General features: G+C 39.6%; 1 protein-coding gene across 1 annotated transcript in view; it reads right to left on the bottom strand.

Annotated features, from left to right (window-relative positions):
- Positions 1–2,166: 2,166 nt before the first annotated feature.
- Positions 2,167–21,122, bottom strand: part of LOC124777080 — a 111,148-nt gene continuing 92,192 nt past the window's right edge. Inside the window, exon 3 of the mRNA XM_047252359.1 lies at positions 2,167–4,528. Coding sequence (XP_047108315.1) covers positions 4,332–4,528 — 197 coding nt within the window. The 3' untranslated portion in view covers positions 2,167–4,331. The remainder of the gene's footprint in view (positions 4,529–21,122) is intronic.

Raw genomic sequence — 21,122 nt, 5'->3', positions numbered from 1 at the left:
CCACCCCACTGGGTTTGTTTATTTTAATACTGTCGCTTCTCCTCCCTCCTTAACGCAAATAATTCAACATCTGTCTCATCTTTCCTCTGCCTCCCCCCCCCCCCCCCTATGTCTATCTGTCTATCCCCAGTCGACAGTAACACAAATGGAAAATTTGTAATTTATGATGTTTTGTGTTTTAGACAAGGCCCATCTGTGGTCCCAGTAGCTTTCAGATTAGTAATCCATTTTAAATTTGATTCCCAACTAAAAGAGTAGCCTATATGTATCTTTTCAATTATATGTGGGTTATGCACACAATGTTTCTTCTTCAAGTAACATGTATTTGAATAATATTATGGTAGTTGCATATTGTATTTCAATAATGTTATGTATTTGCATATTGCACAATTCATTCCCCCTTCCTCCTCTTCCTCCCGCCCACATTCAGCTCCCAGTAACATGCTCTAATGACACTGTTATACTTGTAAACATACTTCTGGGTTTTCAGCTCAATGGTCTACATTTAAAGAGAATAACGTGCTGAAAGAAACATGGTTATTACTATCACAATGTAATTTTCAATATCATTGTGTTTGTGGAAATGAACCATTCTCCCCCCCCCCTCTTCCTTCTTTGTTCCCTCCATCCTGTCATGCTAACCTTTCTTCCAGTTCCTCAGTTCTTCACCCCAAACCCTTGCCCCCTCCTGCCATCCCTTGCCTATTTTACCACTCTCCTTGCACTGTCTCTCCCCGCCCCCCCCAACTAATGCATCATCTGTCTCATCCGCCCCCTTGGTGTCTCCCCACAGAACTCCCCCCCCCCCTTAATATTCCTGTCTATCCCCAGTCCACCCTGGCATGGTGGTTGGATAATTTACTGTTTTCTGATAAAGTTTTGTTTTTTGAGATGACACATCTGTGGTCTCAATAGGTCGAAGTTTGCTTGCTTTTTTTGGAAAATACCAATTAAAAATTGTAGTATCTTCCTTTATAGTGATAGCCTTTATATTCCTCTCTCTCTCTCTCTCTCTCTCTCTCTCTCTCTCTCTTTCTCTCTCTTGATGAAGTATTTGAACATTGTACCTAACATGCTGTACGATCTTTGTACATGTCCCATGACAGGTTTTGACTCATAACGTATTCTATGTTTTATTTTTTCACTGACGATGTGATAAATTAAAAAAATAAAAAGAAATAATTTAGTAAGGAATGTTTACGTCGTTTTGTATTTTACAATTTATTTTTGTCTTGGAACATCTGGTCCTGGAGTCTGCTGCCTTCAGTCTGTAGTATTTATGTACATCAGCTTTCCTACTTTGTATTTTGTGTAAATTTTTCCACTGTTATCTGATGACGACTACTCAAAACGCGTCATAAATAATTTTTTTAGCTATCAAGACGTTTCCATGGAAACTGTAGAAACTGTAGAACGCTTGGATTCCAATATATCATACGATAACACCTTTTATTTTGGGGTAGCACTGGACGTCACCGTTATGTTTCCGAGACCAAAAGCGTGCACGCAACTGATTTCATATGTGAATACAAGAGTATTTACATGTGCTTGTTGCTAATAATTGGGTACTGTGTGCTTGACAATATATTTATGCCATAACGGAATTTATTATAAATCATATAAAAGTTTTTCTACCCATTTTCTGCTGAACTGACAGAATGAATACTGAGCGTAAGAATAATTCATGTAACACACAATGACGCAAAGTGGTACTCATTTGCTAGAAGTGTGAAAAGTTTACGCATTAGTAAAATTGAGGTTAAGACGAACCTGAAGTATTTATAGAATGTAATATTCTAAACATCAGACAAAATGAGTTGTAAGTAATATTCGTATTCTTATGGACTTAGAGTAACATTATCAACATAAATAACCATTGTAAACCCTCCTCTTCATTACACTTCACTGGTATCATCTATATTACATACATATTTGAATGTCTATGACTGACTATATTAATTAATTTTAAAATTGTTTCATGTTGTTGAGGGTTACCTAACTTATAGTCTAGGCAGTTAACATTAAATTTAAGTGTACCAAATCTTGTGTGAAATATTTATCTTATATATTCCACAACGAATTAACAAAGTGTCTGTTCTAATCTGCGTTGTATCATTATCAGGGTACAGTTTTGATGTATACTTTAAGTCAAATGGAACTGATGGATTTATACACTTAATTTAACTTTTATTTGAATTGGAAAAGGCACAGGTATGTTTAAAATACGTTCTTCCTAATTCCTTCCGAAAGCTGTCTTCCGAGAACATATTACAAATAGTTTGGAGTAAATCATTAGATGATGCGTCTATATACGAAATACATTTTGTGGAGAAGCAACTATGTCCTTCCCTTCGTCTCTAGCTAATGTAGTAAGGTTTCCGTCTGCAGCGACGAATTGTTCTGATTGTGAGAGCCAGCACTCGCTCGTACTGACCGTACTCAGCACAGCCACACGACGTCACAGTCATTGCTCTGTCATTCGAAAGGAATAATAATTCTTTGTGTAATAACTTCACTATCACTACTTTATATTATATGAAGAATTATGGCATTTGATAAATTTTCAAAAAGGTAAAGTAAAATATTTTTCAAGCTATTGCACGTTTTACGATATTTTTTTATGAATGGCAAGAAGCAGAGACAGAAATTTTCAATTTGACATAAACCCGTAATCGTACATAACATATGTCTTCATTAGATTCATTATTCTATATTTACAATACTTATGAACAGTTTCTGTAAAAACTAATGCTACTGAAAATTATGTAGAATGTGTGTACGTTTTAAGCTTCAGGTTTTGCCATACTATTTGAAAATTTTAATATACTCAAGGGCATTGGAGATGTAGTATACTTTTGATTATTCTATCGCAAATTTTTCAGGCGCAGTTAACAGTTGAAGAATCCTTTCACGACTCTCAGACGGTGGCGTTACGTCTTTAATAATTTTCTGTTCAACTTACCTTGCAAGATATGGTGATACTTTTTACTGTGTTTTACTCACAGTAAGTTCCCTTTCCATTTGAAAATTGTTGGGTCACTGCAAATTACGCGATAGGAAAGCAGTTATCGGTTTTTATGAGTATGGTTATTTCATGCAGATGCATGCACTGTACGTTCACAGCTTCCCTATGTCGTGCGCGCTCCTGAACGAAATATACTCCTGTGAACCACTAGAGAGGAAGACGTGGGTATGGCAAGAGAGAGTCTCGAAATCTCTCCACGGCCTTTGGTGGGTAAGCGTTTCTGAAATATTCATTCTGATCAGTAGTGGATTGGAGTTTCAGGATGACTTAGTAACAGTCGTACAAATTAACCGTTTTTCGTAGTACCGTCCCTCTTGGATACTGCATGAAAATTAGAGCTATTTACGTGTGAATAACTGGGTTAGAGTATTGTAGCATACGAGGGAAATCCACTTTCAGACGAGCAATGATGACTGAACTCGACCGATGGCAGTTTACAAGGCAACTTTCAGAGTTATGTAAACGGTGAAACAATCTAATTATGAAAGACGATTGTTTGGACATACCCGAGAGAAACCTTTTCAGAGTATATCCAATTTATCTACAACAGTGTATTAACAATATTAAAAAAAGTGTTTTTTCCTTCCTGTTAATAGACTTTCATTAGAGAGCAGCCCCACAGAGAAGTTGCAACTTTCATGGCAGACACAGGGAAGGAGCGAACAGCACGGTCGTATGGGGATGCTGTTTCTCCCTTTATTTTTCGGATGCCATTAAAACAGTATGTGCTGCCACGTCAGCATTAGTAAGTGTGTAACTGGACAAATGGAGAGCAGACTGGTTACGGACAGAAACGAAGCTGTAAACACCACTAGGCCGGAGAATAGGACGCGAATTGAACTGTTTCGTCCTTTTCTTTATGGTTTAAGTCAAAACGTCCCTTTTTATCTTTTTGCAAATCCGCAGTCTCTCTTGTCAAGTTCATGTTCGTACATCGGATAGTTTTGTCAGTACCCTCTCCTATTTAAACTGCTCGTGGGCATACTCACTGAAACGAGATTGTGCATCTGCGTTGTCTCATTTGTGATGCACCTCGTGTAGGGTATTTAGCTTACTTATGACTGATTCGTAACTCAACCTTGCAAATTCGTCGTTTCTAAAGTAAGTGGGCATATTGAGGAAATCATTTCGCTGGCGCTTTTCTGGCCTATGTCCGAGATAACTGTCTAGCCTGAGACTACAGTGGCGCTCCCGCCAGATGTGTAGCACTGCAATCTGAAACTGAACCGCCACCACTTTGGCTGGTCGCTATCCACTACGGCGGTTTCGGCTGCTTATCAGTAGCCGGCTGGCGGGCGCGAAGCAGTCACAAGGCACGGCCCACGGCGGCGAAGACAGCGAGCGACAGCACGGCGCGGGCGCCGGCAGCAGTAACTGCAGCTGGGCCGAGGCGGCCCGTCCCGTTACACGCGTCGTGCCCGCACGTGTACACGTGGCCGCTGGCCCACGATGCGGACCCGCCTCCGGAGACGCAGCGCCGCTCCACGTCGGCCCCGCGGTCAGCTGAAACCCAACACGTGGTCTATGCACTGCTGTTCCTTACGCCCAAACAAAAGATAAATGCCTGCAATCAGTAGACATAAGGGCCACCTTTAGCACAGAATACTGTTTTCTCATACAGACTCAAATACCAGGTGACCAAAAAGTCAGCATAAATTTGAAAACTGAATAAATCACGGAATAATGTAGATCTCCTCGTACCCCTCTGTGTGTTCATATCGCCATTCCCCCTCTGTATTTCCATTCCCTCCCTCTTCCGTTTGCCCATCCCTCTTCCCTCCTCTCTCTAACCTTGAACATTATTTATTGGTATCGCAAAAGAAAGATTGATTTGAAATCGCTTAAAATCAATGGATAGATCGTCTAGGATCATTAGTATACAGGCTTTGAGAGAGACCTTTGCAGCTGCTGGACCTGTGACAACAGAAACTTCAGCGACAGTATTTCGCACAATTTTAATCTGCGAACGTGAAGCTGTACAAAGTTTCGGACGATTCAGATTCGGTAGTAGCGCTTTAATCGTAGGCCCATAATCCAGAATACAACATCCCTACTCTCTGTTAAAATTGACTGAGACGAAGAAAACAAGACAGTAAACTGTTGTCCGCAGCTCGTGGTCGTGCGGTAGCGTTCTCGCTTCCCGCGCCCGGGTTCCCGGATTCGATTCCCGGCGGGGTCAGGGATTTTCTCTGCCTTGTGATGACTGGGTGTTGTGTGATGTCCTTAGGTTAGTTGGGTTTAAGTTGTTCTAAGTTCTAGGGGACTGATGACCATAAATGTTAAGTCACATAGTGCTCAGAGCCATTTGAGCCATTTTTTTGTAAGATGTTCTGTATAGAGTTTAATACGGCTCTAGGTTGTGCAGAGAATGTAAGGATGATTTGCGGATGCGCAGAAACGCAGGTATAACTTTGGTGCCACGAGACACTTTCTGAATGAAATCGGGCCAGGGAGGACCTACCTTTCATCAGATGACTGTAAATTGTTCGTATCGTAATCTGCATGATTCTTGTACTTGTTTCGCAAAATGTTTTTATCATTTTGTTACACTTATGTCCAACAGAAGTAGATTTATTTTAAGTAACTGTGTATTTGCAATTTATGAAGTGTGCATTCTTTGTTGTTTGAACTCCTTGATGTATGGCAAGAAACTTAGTTTTTTAATGTACATATGAAAACAGCAAAAGAATATGTTGAAATCCTAAATTACTATAATATGAATATGTTTATGTAAGAATTATGTTTGTTAAAAGCTAGTTTACGCTTAGGGCACTTGTATTTGTAACATGTAAACGCTGTAGGGAAGTCCCTCCGCAAAGAAAGTGGCATGGTGCGATGTAAAAGGTGGCTTTGGCGGTCGAACTGAGCTGCCCCTTTGTGTGAACGGCACGCAGTATGTGGCTAGCCTTAGCACGCTACACCTCGACGGTGCTAAGAGAGGCAACTGGAAGCTGCATTAGAAGGGATTTGCCTCGGATGTGGATCTGGCTATTATTTGATATTCAAGCAATAATTGAATGGCTCTAATATGTTGAAAATCCGACGCCAAGAAGAGATTTTATAGAGAATTCACGCATCAAGAGCCGTGAATACAGTTAGCTGCCATTTCACCTGCCACTAATCTTCGCCACTGCTTTACAGACTTCATTCATTCAGTTATGTAATGTATATAGGCATGAACCAGTTAATTTGTGAGTTGTTTTGATAATAATCACAAAAAATGTCAATTCGTATTCGAAACCATAGCTTCAAACTTGATCACGAACATACGCAGAGTCCTGAATTAAGTGCTATTAAAACAGAGTATCCTGATTTAAATGACAATTCTGGCATTCATGTATTAAAAAGTGATTTTTTGTATAAAGTAAAAGGAGGAGCAAAAGTTAAAAAAAGAGCAAAATTTGGAAGCTTTGTATATGGACTGCTCCATGTGAAATTGTTAAGGTAGGAAGTTGAAGTACAAAAATTTAAAGATCAACCAATAAGAAACTGAAAACCTTAATTATTTAGTGGCTAAAAACCATAAAAGTGAAGTTCAATAGTCTTTTGCTAAAGTATCCTTAGTTTATTATAAAATATTGCCAAGAATACCTGCTTCACAGGTGATTAAAGTACAAGTACATATAAATCTTAAATGTACTGATTTGTGGTAGTACTATTAGAAGTGAAGTTATGCACATGTTCAAATATAGTGTAGTTTTGGTACCTATAATGAATGGTTCTTTTGAAGTTTATTAAGCCCGATGTTGCATTTTATTACCTTGCAAGGTAATTTAAGTGAATGATTAGGTTTATGAAATTTTACTTTTTCAATAATCAAATAACCTTGGCTACTGAAACTATACCAGTTTATGGGTCCACATCATATTGTCCTCCTATTAAGAAAAAATGAACTATTAATGTTACTATGGAAAACTGCTATATGTAGAGGAGCTTAACCAGTGTATTTAAGGTGTTATTCATCTTTATTTGCGTTATTCATGTCAGTCAAGATAGAAGCATTTTGATTAAGTAATGCTAATGATTATGGCCGTCATTAGTATGAGCTCGGTGCAGTTTGCTGCCCGTAATTGACTGGTGTTTGTGTTAATGGTAACTGCTGCTACACAAAGTACAGAATGCACCGTGTCAGTTTATATATTGTTCGCTGTTCAAAGGGAAGTCTCAACAAAAGGAACTTCAGTAACGAATATCCAATTTTCTCAAATACATATTTCCAAATTAATGTGCCTAATTAGGCGGGCGACCGTTAACTTTTTCACTTACTTACAATTTCACCACTTCTGTTAACTCCCAAGGTTAAGGCCCGTTTTGTTTTACTGTCGACTTCACAAAATATTAAATTATAGTTCGATACCCTTTTTCATTAGACACACGTACAGTTGAACTTTGAAATGTTCTCAGTGTGTAACTTTAGCGTATTTCACGGTACGTTAGTATTATAAGCAGCTTTTCCCGTGGCAGAACTAAGGGTTCAGTCATTAGGGGGTTGGGTTGGGTTGGGTTGATATGGGTGGGGGGGGGGGGGGGGGGAAGGAGACCAAACTGCGAGGTAATCGGTCTCATCGGATAGGGAAGGATGGGGAAGGAAGTCGGCCGTGCCCTTGCAAAGGAAATCGTCTAAAAATTGAAAACACATTCTAGATGTATTATTGTCCCAGAATTTAGATTAACTGGTTTTCCTGGAAGCTTTGCGTGTGTAACGGCCAATCAATATTTCGACAATATCTATGGCTTCCACTATTCGTTCGTTATGTCCTCGTATACCAACTCTCTCTCTGTCTTTCAATGCGTAGTATTCGATCATGTGTTTGTGTACTTGTGATCGGACCGCCACTGCGTTTGTTCCGTTCGTCTCAATATACCCTACTGGAGAAAAACAGTACACCTGGAAAGATGATGTAGATATAGATCCGATGACGGCATGTACCATCTGGGGAATAGTAAATATACTGATAATGGTTTCAACATCATCTCGCAATGTAGAGCGCAGAGGTGTAGCTACTGGATCGCCATATGAGTCTACCCTTTAACAGGGAGTGCTCATTGCTAGGAGGCTCAGTGTTGTGTAGACGTGTGTAACATGCAGGCGACTATGCCAAGGAGATGCACTCGTGCTTTCTACAGCCAACTGAGCGGGTTGGAAAGGGGTTTCAGACTGTGGCAGGGTTGTCCTTTCGGAGAACTGCCACACAAGTTGGGCGTACTGTGTCAGTTGTGCTACGATGCCGGTACCAGTTGTCTCTTGAACATTCTCACACCTGTAGACGCGGTTCTGGACGTCCGCGAAGCACAGACGTCAGCTGGGTTCATCGTACTGTTACGGCAGTTGTGGCAGGTCGTACAGCTACCGGAGCAGGGTTTGTGAGCACAGCACGAACTGTTACGAACCGGTTATTTGCAACGGAACTGCGATTACACCCAACTATAGCCCGTCTTCCACTCACTTCACAGCATCGACCTGACGGCTCCACTAGTGCCATCAGAGGAACACCTGGAAGATGGAATGGCGCACCGTAGTCTACAGCGATGAAAGCAGATTCTGTCTGCAAACAAGTGATGGTCGAGTGCGCTTGCAATGTGGATTTGGTAGCGCTGTCTCGAACAGTGCATTCGTCCAGGACACACTGACTGAAGCAGAAGCATATGAAATTTTAATTTAAAAAATGCAGTTAACGTAAATTATGTAATTATCCGTCGGAAACCAAGAAGCAAGAAAAAAGTAAGGACGTTGCAGGGTTTCAGACCATAGTTTGTGTCTACCTTCAACTGTGTGCCAGCAGTTTTTCAGTACCTCCATGACATTCTTCCACAGGTCAAACAAACGGAGGATCATTTCTGCAGCCATTCTCTATACACATCCGCTATTAGTCGTATTTGATACTGGTCTCACACACGTGAGCAATTTTCTAGGACACATTGCACCATTCTTTTGTGAGCAATCTGCTTTCTAAACTGATTCCATTTTGCCAGTAACATGCCTCTGAACAGAAGTCTGCCACCATCATAGTGCGACGATGGTAGTAGCCAAAACATGCTACGTGAAGTAAAATATAAAAGGTCATTAAGCGATATAGATGGTATAATTCATAAAGTTTATTATGCTCACATACTCTTACCACGACTTGTTTCGTTTTTTAATAAATCCAGTTCATTAATTATCGTACTGCTTACCTGCTCAGTAGTCTTCCTTAGGGTGACTGAATATTTTATCGTACTATCTTTAAAATAATACAGTTTTGGCGCTATGTCTTCACTGCAAACTGTAAATCTGCTAGAAGAGCTCTCACCACGAGTAGACGAATTTTGTTTTGGAATAATGACATCACACAATGCTGTAACCACTGCTTTTCTTTTGCTTGAACTTTTATGTGAAGATTTGTTGGTACTAATCAAAGCTGTAATTGGTGACCCCTAATTATGTTTATTTTCCTTTTATCTTTTGTGTGCAGCGGTATTTATCTCCTCTCCCTTTTGTTGAAATAGCCACATCGTCTGGTTTCCCCGAGTTCATTTCATCGCTTTTCTTCTTCTTGTACTCCTCTCTCTCCCTCTCTCTCTCTGTGTATCTCTCTCTCTGTCTCTTTCTCTCTCCCTCTGTCCCTCTGTTTCACTCTCTGTCTCTCTCTCTTCCTGTGTGTGTGTGTGTGTGTATACGTGTGTGCGTGTGTGTGTCTGTCTGTGTCGGTCTGTGTGGTGATAAACATGCGCGCAGTCCGGAACCGCGTGACTGCTACGGTCGCTGGTTCGAATCCTGCCTCGGGCATGGATGTGTGTGATGTCCTTAGGTTAGTTAGGTTTAAGTAGTTCTAAGTTCTAGGGGACTGATGACCACAGCTGTTAAGTCCCACAGTGCTCAGGGCCATTTGATAAACATGTATTGTATCGTCATTTTTTCAAGTGGTTTCGGTATCTGATGCTGCCTTGCCTTTGGTTATAATAAGACGTGAATACAATGAAAGTAAACTTGGTGTTATAAGAATAGTATTTAAATCTTCTAACGTATAAACGCACTTTTTGACAAGGGCGAGGGCTTAGTGTCACAAAACCTATATGTACATTGTTGTAATCACCCACATACGACCCCGGCTGCATATACTTAGAGACTACATTCACAAACATAATTAAAATACTGGAAGATGTTATGAAATATTCTCCGTAATAAATGTATTTCTCATTTGTAACATTTTAAAATTAAATATAGTTTCTGTTGTACTGATAGAATTTGCAGACTGGGGAATATAATGATCGAATATAAATATCAAAACTCGCCTGAGAGAACATTTAGCAGTTAATAGATTGTTGAAATGGTTTGCAATAAATAACAACTATATTAACTTCGCCCTCAAAAACAAACTGTCCTACAGGAAGTGTTTACCAACATGAAAACGTTTACATATTTATTTTTCTTTTTTTGAGAGAATGGAGAAGAAGGTAGTCAATATTTTATGTTTAAAAAAATGGTTCAAATGGCTCTGAGCACTATGGGACTTAACATCTGTGGTCATCAGTCCCCTAGAACTTAGAACTACTTAAACCTAACTAACCTAAGAACATCACACACATCCATGCCCGAGGCAGGACTCGAACCTGCGACCGTAGCAGTCGCGCTGTTCCGGACTGAGCGCCTAGAACCGCTAGACCACCGCGGCCGGCTTTTATGTTTAGCAAGATACCAAGAAACTCATGTTTCTAGACAGATTTGCAGTTAATGACCACTACGAGATTACTTTCATCCTGAAACGTAAACAATGTTTCCATTAGCATGCAGACATTTGTGTGATTACGTTTTCCAAGATGCTATATTATTATTGTTTCGCAGGGAAACTGATTCTAAAGAACTGAAACATACAACTTGATTCAGCTAAGCGCTTCACCCCAGATATTTTCTGAACTGTATAAGATTTCATAATTCTGTTGTCACCTGTGTGAATTCTGCAAAAGTCATCATTACAATACCTGAAGTCTGTTTTCATAGCTAAACGAATTACAGAGGTATTGGAATCAAATTGCCTTTTATAAATGGAGCTATAGTGGTTTCTGCTACTTCTATTTTATTTCTAAAAGACTTAAATGCAATGGCGTTTCACTCGTCAAAATCCGATTAGTAGTTTCGGAGAAACTACAATATTTAGATCTTATGATTTGTCTGTTTTCAATATGAAACAAATCGTTGTCTTACGTGGAAGTTCGTGTAATTAAGACGAACTGTCGCATTAGGTTGTTGCTTCTCCAACTTGATGTAGGTAATAAGAGTGTTTAAAAATTGAATACTGGAGAAAATACTAATTTGAAACCAATACTAGTCACACTTGACTGCATATGGTTGGACCGACACACCAACTGGAAGGAAGAAAGGACGCGACATTAACAGCTCTTCTCCTGTCAGCGTCGGTTAGACCATCAGTGAGACAGTACCCCGTGTTCCTGCTGCTAATAAGGCGAGTACAGCGTTCGTTTGTTATATATTTCTGCGAGCTTCAAACAGGACCGACTTACTTCCTGTATCTGTGTAGTCAGCAGTTTATTTTTGAAAATTTTTGCGTCTTTGAATCGTTAATTTCGTGCGTGTTTTCATCAGGCACAGTCCCACGTTTGTTAACTGTTTAGTGTATATCTTTCGCCGTCTTTAGTATGGATAGGGACTGTGACTGCAATGCAGAAATGCGAGCTGAGTTGGTGACCCTTTGCTCACAGCTTCAAGCTGTGCTGGCTTCCGCCACAGCAAAAACTGACATTGTTATTGTAAATTGACGTAGCTGTGTTGGGAAGGAATCAGTGCTCCAAGAGCTAAAAGAAAGCACTGAAGCTCAAATCGTTATAGGTACGGAAAACTGGTTAAAGCCGGAAATAAGTTCAGCCGAAATTCTTTCAAAGGACCTAATCGTGTTCCGAAAGGACAGATTAAATACATTCGATGGTAAAGTAGTTATTGCTATTAGAAGTAGTTTACCTTGTAGTGAAATAGAAGTAGATAGTTCCTGGGAGTTAATATGGGTAGAGGTTATACTTGACAACCGGAATAAATTAATAACTGATTTGTTTCACCGATATCCTGACTCAGATGCTGAAGTTGCTGAACAGTTCAAAGAAAACTTGAGTCTTATTTCAAATAGGCACCGTACTCATACAATTTTAATTGATGATGGCTTTAATCTGTCCTCGATATGTTGGGAAATGTATATGTTTAAAGCCAGCGGTAGGAGTAAAACATCCTCCGAAATTGTACTGAACGCTTTCTCGAAGTGTAAATGATTGATAAAACATACTCAACCTATTAGCAACACATAATCCTGAGCAAACAGAGAGCATCATGACGGATACAGAGATTAGTGACCACAAGGCAGTTGTAGTGAGACTGAATACCGTAACATCCAAACCCACTAAAAATAAAAATAAAATAAAACAGATAGAAATTAGCTAGACGCCTCTCTGAGAGACAGTCTCCACTCCTTCCGATCTGACTATGTACACGTAGACCAGATGTGATTTCAATTAAAAGAAATTGTATCGATGGCAGTTAAGAGATATAAGTGCCACATAAATTAATAAGCGATGGTCCTGGTCCCCCCTGGTACACTAAATGGGTCAGAACACTCTCGCAAATGCCAAATTTAAAAGAACGTAAAATCCACAAGACTGGCAAAGTTTTGCAGAAGTTCGAAAGGTAGCGCGTACTTCAATTACGAGATGCTTTTAATAGTTTCCACAACAAAACTGTCTCGAAATCTGGCAGACAATCCAAATAGATTCTGGTCATAAGTACACCAGCCGCAAGATACAATCAGTGCCTTCACTGGGCCATAACAATGGTTATGCCACTGATGACAGTGTCAATAAAGCAGAATTACTAAACACGGTTTTCCAAAACTCATTCACCGAAGCGAACTAAGTAAGTACTCCAGAATTCGAATCTAGAACAACTGTCAACATGAGTAGCTTAGAAGTAAATATCCTCGGCGTAGTGAAGCAGCTTAAATCGCCTAATAAAGGCAAGGCCTCTGGTCATATTGCATACCAGTCAGGTTCCTCTCAGAATATGCTGATACAGAGCTTCATATCTAACAATAGTATACAACCACTCGCTCGCGGAAAGATCTGTGTACCTGAGGACTGGAAAGTTGCACAAATCACACCAATGTCCAAGAAACGAAATAGGAGCAATCGGCTGAGTTACTGACACGTTTCATTAACGACGAATTGCAGTAGGATTTTGGAACATATTCTGTGTTCGAACATAACGAATTACCTCGAAAAAAAACGATTTATTGGCTAATAGTCAGCACGGATTCAGGAAAAATCGTTTTTGTAAAACACAGCTAGCTCCCTATTCTCACGACGTAATGAGTTCTGTCGACAGGGATCGTCAAACTGAATCCGTATTTTTATATTTCCAGAAGGCTTTCTATACCGATCCTCACAACCGTCTTCTAATCAAGTTGCGTGCCTATGGATTATCGTCACAGTTGTGAATGGATTCGTGAGTTCCTGTCAGGTAGGTCACAATTCGTAGTAACTGGCAGAAAGTCATCGAGTAAAACACAAGTAATTTCTGGCGTTCCCCAAGGAAATGTTATAGACCGTTTTCTGTTCCTGATCAACATAAACGACATAGGAGACAATCTGAGCAGCGCTCTTAGACTGTTTGCAGATGATGCTGTAATTCACCGATTTGTAAGGTCATCAGATTATCACAACCAAATGCAAAATGATTTAGACGAGGTATCTGTATGGTGCAAAAAGTGGAAATCGACTCTATATAATGAAAAGTGTGATGTTATCCACATAAGCATGAAAGGAAATCCGAAAAATTTCGGTTACACGATAAATCACACAAGTCTGAAGGTTGTAAATTTAGCTACATACTTAACGGATTACAATTACAAACAACGTCAATTGCAACAATCACATAGACAATGCTGTTGCTAAAGCAAACCTAAGACTGCGATTTACTGATAGAACACTTAGAAAATACAACAGATCGACTAAAGAGTCTGCGTACACCACGCTTGTCCACCCTCTTCTGGAGTACTGCTGTGTCCTGTGGGATCCGCATCCGATGAGACCAAAAAGGTCAAAGAAGGGCAGCTTGTATTGTACTTTAGTGAAATAGGGGAGGGCGTGTAACGGACATGATGCATCAGCTTGGGTGGCAGTCTTTAACACAAAGGGGGTTTTTTGTTGCTGCAGAATCTTCACATGAAATTTCAGTCACCAACTTTCTCGTCCGATTGAGGGAATATTCTGTTGGCTCTCACTTATATAGCGAAAAATGATCATCATGATAAAATAAGACAAATCAGAGCTCGCATAAAGTGATTTATGTGCTTGTTTTCCCGGCGATGTTACAGAATGGAACCGTAGAGAAATGACTTGGAGGTGATTCGGGGGTTCGATGAACCCTGTGCCACGCACTTCATTGTGAACAGCAGATTAATCATGTAGATTTAGATGACAGTGTTGTCGACGTGACGTTAAACTCTGATCTTCTTTCCTCTCACGTCACCTCTGGCTTCTGCTAGAGTCTTGAAAGAAAGGCGCATGACGAAAATTCAATGCTTTTGTAGAACAAAGAAATTAATTATAAGGGTTAGCAATATTAACTTCAAGTCATGAATTAATGTCAACAAACACACTCATATTGCGAAGTTACATTGGCAACTACAATAAAAAGAAAACTACAGAAGGTTTGGTTTTGTGTCCTTTGCTTTTTCACCTCTGAAGGATATGGTGGCTGTAGGAGAGCGCCATTAGACAGTTGGGTGCTTATTTGATTTTCTATGATTTTTCATTCCATATGGCTGGAAGAACTGCGGAAGGCAACGGAATACCACCGCAGATTATCTTCCCTGCATAATGCAGTCTCCATTTTATGCACAAAAAATGGCTTCCTCTCATGTTAAATCAGTGTCCGGAGGTAAAATAGTCCCCCATTCGGATCTCCGGGGGGGACAACTTGAAAGGAGGCAAAAAATCAAAACGAGAATTGGTACCTGGAATGTCAGAACTCTGCTACAAGCAGGAAAACTAGAAAACCTTAAAAGAGAGATGGAAAAGAATCATATGGACCTCGTAGGAGTTGCTGAAGTAAGATGGAATGGACATGGAGAGTTGCAGTCAGATGAATATGTATTCTACTACTCAGGAGGAGAAGTAAAAGGAATTAATGGAGTAGGAATGATTATGACAAAGGAATTGGCTAAATGTGTGGAATATGTAGACTATGCAAATGACCGGGTTATTGGTGTAAGGCTGAAAGGAGCACAAAAAGATTTACTGATTGTTCAGGTGTATATGCCAACTTCAGAACATGATGACCGAATTGTAGAGGAAACGTACAATGTAATAGAGAGAATAATGGACGAAAATAAAAAATGCTGCAAAATAGTAATGGGAGACTGGAACGCCATTGTGGGAGAGGGGAAAGAGGGAAACATAGTAGGCAGTCATGGTCTTGGAAAGAGAAATGACAGAGGTGAATGGTTAATTGACTTCTGCAGGGAAAGGAAGCTGATAGTGGCAAACACATGGTTCAAGAACCATAAGAGGAGGCTCTACACTTGGAAATCACCAGGGGATAAATATAGAAACCAAATCGATTTTATACTGGTAGAAGAAAGATACAGGAATGGAATCAAGAAGGTGCACACATTACCAGGTGCAGATATTAATAGTGACCACAACTTACTTATGAAAGAAATAGAAATAAGAATGAAAAAACTGAAAAAGGCGACAATGGTGAAGAAATGGGATCTAGAGAAGATAAGGTCCAACAAAGAGCAAATTACAGAAATGCTGTCTCGGGACTTTCTAAACACATTACGAGACAAAGAAGCACCTGATAATGCCAACGAGTACTGGAATATGCTGAAAGAAGGTATCATTAAAGCAGGACAGCAAAATATAGGATATGTAAAAGGGAAAAGGTCAAAAAAACCATGGGTCACACAAGAAATGGTTTCCAAGATGGAGGAGAGAAGAAAATTGAAAAACAAGAACACTGAAGATGCAAGAAAGATATACCGAAGGTTAAATAACGAACTGCGAAGAGAAACAGAGCAGGCTAGGAAAAAATGGCTAAAAGAGGAATGTGATGAAATTGAAGAACTGGACAGGAAAGGAAGATACGACTTACTATACAACAGAGTAAAGACTATGACATGGGAACAAAACAGAGCAGGAAGTGCTACTATGCAAATTTTGAGTAAAGACGAAGAGGTAGCGTATAAAGATCGTGACGATGTCCTCCAGAGATGGGAAGAATATATAAAAGAGCTATATGACACAAATAGCAAACCAGAAACTCTGGAACTTGAATCACACAACAGTGTAAGTGATGAAGAGAAAGGACCGACCATCATAATGGAAGAAGTAAAGTCTGCTATTGCTGCAATGAAAAATGGCAAAGCAGTAGGTACAGATACAATACCGGGAGAAATACTAAAATGCTTGAACCACAATGGAATAAGAGAAATATTGAGGTTATGTAATAAAATATATGACAGTGGTGAATGGCCTGAGGACTTTTTGACAACAGTAATGATTCCATTGCCGAAAAAACAAGGAACCAAGAAATGCAGCGAGCACAGGACAATCAGCCTCATTTCACATGCAGCCAAAGTGATGTTAAGAATAATTAATAAAAGACTTGAAAAAGTAATAGAGGAGAATCTCGGCGAGGAGCAGTTTGGCTTTAGACGGAATACGGGCACCAGAGATGCAATAGGGCTCCTACGAATCTTAGGGGAAAGGTTTATTGAAAAAGGAAGAGACCTATATATGTGCTTCATCGATTTAGAAAAGGCATTTGACAATGTGGTTTGGGACAAGCTGGCGACTATTATGAGGGAAAAGAGAGTGGAATGGAAAACCAGAAGACTTATAAACTCATTGTACCTTAATCAAAAAGTATCAGTTAAAGTGAGAGGAGAAAGTACAAACTGGATCAGACTAGGGAAAGGAGTAAGACAAGGATGCTGTTTATCACCTACTCTTTTCAACCCGTACTTGGAAAATATGATTGACCAATGCTCATTAGATGACAAAGGAGTAGAAATTGGAGGAAGAAGAGTAGGGTGCTTGAGATTTGCTGATGACATGGTCCTTCTAGCCACAGGGGAAAAAGAATTACAGGATTTGGTGGACACCATTGCAACTAACGGAAAAAAATATCGAATGAAAATTAACACAAATAAAACAAAAGTATTGGCAATAGGAGGAAATAAGGAACTAAAAATTGTGCTGAATGGAGAAAAACTAGAACAGGTGCAAAATTTTAAGTATCTTGGAAGCAGGATAGACACCGACTGGAAGTGCACCACAGAAATTAAAACAAGGATAGCAATGGCAAAAGAGGCGTTTTATAAGAAAAGGAGAATCTTCTGCAGCGGTATGGACAGAGAACTCAGAAAGAGACTCATAAAATGTCTTGTATGGAGTGTTCTTCTATATGGCGCTGAAACATGGACTATGAGGAAAAAAGACAGAGAAAGGCTGGAGGCTTTTGAGATCTGGACATGGCGGAAGATGGAAGGAATATGTTGGATGGACAGAGTAAAAAATGAAGAGATACTGAGAAGAGTGGGAGAGAAAAGGCAGTTACTAGATGTAATAAAGAGAAGAAAAAGAAATTGGATTGGGCATATATTAAGAAAGAATGACGGACTGATAAAAACAGTTTTAGAAGGTTATGTAGAAGGGAAAAGGAAGCGAGGAAGGAAGAGATTCCAGATACTGGATGACATGATGGACGGTACAACATACAGCAGCCTTAAGAAGGAAGCAATGGATCGCAGAAAATGGAGAGGCAAAGGACCTGCTAATATAGCAGATAACTGATGATGATGATGGCTGGAGAGTTCAGAGGAAGATCTTGTTCGTTGAGTTTCCTTCGTTCCAAATCCCGGGATTTGCCTTACGGCTGAGAGAAAAACCTCTCGATCGAAAAAGCCGTAGCTGGGATTGGTAGCCTGTTGTTCGGATTATACATCTTATATTGCTTCAGGGGTCTTGATAATTTGTGATCTTGGAATTGTTTTGATGAAGATTTCAATCTAATTCCTTAAAAGGTGAAAAAACTTGAAAAACTAGTCGATGTAGGGAATATTCTCTTCTTCTGTAGGAGTTGATTTAAGTAATTTTGCTCAATAAATTGTTCTTTCTATCGCGTTGCTACATTACACCAAATCCCTGTAGGTGTTCTTGGTCTCATGACAGTTTCATTGATTTCTTCAATTCCCAGAAGATTCTATTAAAGTGAATTCCATACTGCTTCGAAAATGATGTGGGGAGGAATGCATATTTTAATTTATGAAAATTAAATATTCTAAGATCATGTTGCCAGAGTGATTTTGTAAGTCCGTTGTTACGTAGTACGTTGAGCCCAAATGTAGTGATTTGCTCTTTTATTCTGTCCAGCATGTTCTTGGTTTTAAGTGTTTCCTGAAGGGAGTGTTTTAGGAAGTCATAGTGTAGGTCTCTGGCTATTCGAAGCATCCTTCCGTAGGCAGAGAATTTTTTTTTTTTTTTTTTGTTTGATGACATAATCCATGCTTGAGATCCACAGTCGAGAATAGATCGGACAAATATTTTGTATGTGAGAAGGGCAACTGATTGCTCCACTCCACATGTTCGGTATTCCTTGAGACGTACTAACTTAAGTCCAATTTAAGGTTGTTTAGTCATTTATGCCGTGTTTTTCTGCCATTTTAGGAGTTCATCTAGATACATTCTAAGATATTTAACGTTTGGTTGTGGAGTGGATTTCTTGTCTCCAAAGTCGAGTGTTGAGTTTCTGGTGATCTTGTTATTGTCGATTAATAATATTTCTGGGTTTGAACTGGATAAGTTACATTTCGGTTGGATTAGGTCGAATTCTCCATTTACTGAGACAGGTTTCAAGTTTGCTGATGTAACTGTTGACTTGTTCAATGATTGCATTGCAGATGGGTGCATGACACCATTAACTGGTGTCACCCGCGTACACAGCTATGTCTTCATTCCAGCAACTGGGTCTTGGAATGCCAGCTGTATATATCGTATATAACAATTAGGAAATGGTGGAAACTTAGGGGACTCCCGCTTTGGGTGTGAGGTAGGACGGTTTTTGATCCCCAACTCGTACTTCCCTATTTCCAGTGAGGTTTTCTATTAATTGTAGTATTTCGGATTGGTAGTTATATGTTATCATTCTGTGAAGAAGTCCTGCATGTCATACAGTATCAAAGGCGCGTTCTATGTCCAGAAAGAGGGCACCAGACGCGTCTTAAGTTGCAGGCTTCTTCTACATTCCTAGTCCTAATAGCGGATTATCAGTGCTGTGACTGTTTCTGAAACCATCTTGTTCATGTGGAATAATGCTGTTCTCTTCTGCAAACTGTTGTAATCTGTTATTAATTATTACTTCAAAGATTTTGCCAAATACTGGAAGAAATATAATTGGACTGTATGAATTATGGTTGTTTTTGTGTTTCCCACGTTTCGGAATCATTCAAATACGCACATGTTTCCATTTAGGTGGTATAGTTTTCGGAGTTAAGGCTGCATTCAATAAAGATTTCAGTGTTTGAGGAACTTTCTTTGCTAGAAGTACTACTAGATGAAATCGTTTGATGGTGTCACTTCCGGTAATTTTTTTGCCGATTAGTATGGCAGAGGCTATCTCACACACTATTATTTCTTTCAAGATAATAATAATTTCCACGCAGTTGTCATCTTTTGAATGATGTATATTTTTTGAGTACATCGCGGAACATTTCAGCCTCCTCCCTTTGGTTCGTCATGTGGTCATCGGTTTGTAAAGCCTGTCCTTCGGTGACGATTTTACCCTTGATTCCTTGAATTTATTTCAAAAGAAATACGTGGGTAACTTCCTTGTGATTCAGGTTCCCATCTGTTTGGGCTGAGTTGGCGAATCTCTGATCTAGCTTGATCGTTAAGAAGATCCCATTTCGTTTTTGTCCTTTCATTAGATTGTTTGATTTATCTATAAATTCTTTTCCTTTGATTAGGTTAAGAAGATGTATAGGAAACCTGTCCTTATGATCTGTGATCGTTTTCTTTCGTAAATTGTTAGTGACAGAAGATTGTATCGTTTGGACGACTAGCTGGTTATAGTTGTCAAGGTTTTCTGTAGTGTTAATGGCTGTCGAGTTCGGATTTTTGTGTGAAACTTCTGTTCTGATGTTTTCTATATTAAGCATTTGGTATCGCCGAAAGTTTTCTTGTTGCGCTTGTCGTTTTTACGTGCGTAATAGCCGTTGTTTTCATGATGATGTGGAGATAGTCACTGGAAATGCTATCTCGTATTTCCAATCCACTGCAGTGACTGGCAATCTGTGGTGTGCAAATAATGTGATAAACTCTAGTGGTTCCAGTGTGAGTGATGAAAGTAGATGAACATTTTCTAGGTGGATCAGAATATCGTTTAGAGATCCACTGAGGATATCGCCGTTTTTGTTGTTGGTTTATGTCACCAAAAACAGTATATCTGGCGTTAAGGTCCCCTGTGATGATTGCTGACCCAAGAAAAGAGATGTCACGAAAGAGATCTATTGCAAAATAGTCAGTGAGAGGTGCATATACAGTTTCGAAGGAGACCGGTTTCATGTATTTTCCTATTATTTTTAGGACAATTGCTTGGTGGATGTTCAGTTTTTCTAGTAAATCAAGTCTTATAGTGGCCAGTTGTTTTGTATGTAAGATGGCGACTTCTCCATGTGAACATCTTGCTCTGCCAGTTTTGGATTTGTCTAACCTGTGGCATACATAATCGAGAACTCTTATGTCTTTGCCGGAGCATTTCGTTTCGGCAATTCCAATAATTGTAACGTTTTGTCCTCGAACTCATTTTTCTAGGAGCACTTTTCCAGCACACAAACTATTTGCGTTGGAAAAGCATATAGTTGAAGTGTCTTTTCTAGAGGTAAATGTGAACAGATCACCAAACCCGTAGAGCGTAGCAAGAGGTTTGAATTGGGGAGTTGAGTCTGGCCGTTTGCCGATATAGACGTGTAGGCTGTAATTTTAATAGCCCGCTGGAGAAACTTTCTGGAAACAATTTTTATCGTTTCAGTAGTGAGGGTTCTACGTTCCGGAA

The sequence above is a fragment of the Schistocerca piceifrons genome, chromosome 2 (assembly GCF_021461385.2).
Source record: "Schistocerca piceifrons isolate TAMUIC-IGC-003096 chromosome 2, iqSchPice1.1, whole genome shotgun sequence".
Taxonomy (NCBI): Eukaryota; Metazoa; Arthropoda; class Insecta; order Orthoptera; family Acrididae; genus Schistocerca; species Schistocerca piceifrons.
Note: the sequence above shows the minus strand (reverse complement) of the source record. Positions and strands in the feature narration are given on the sequence as shown.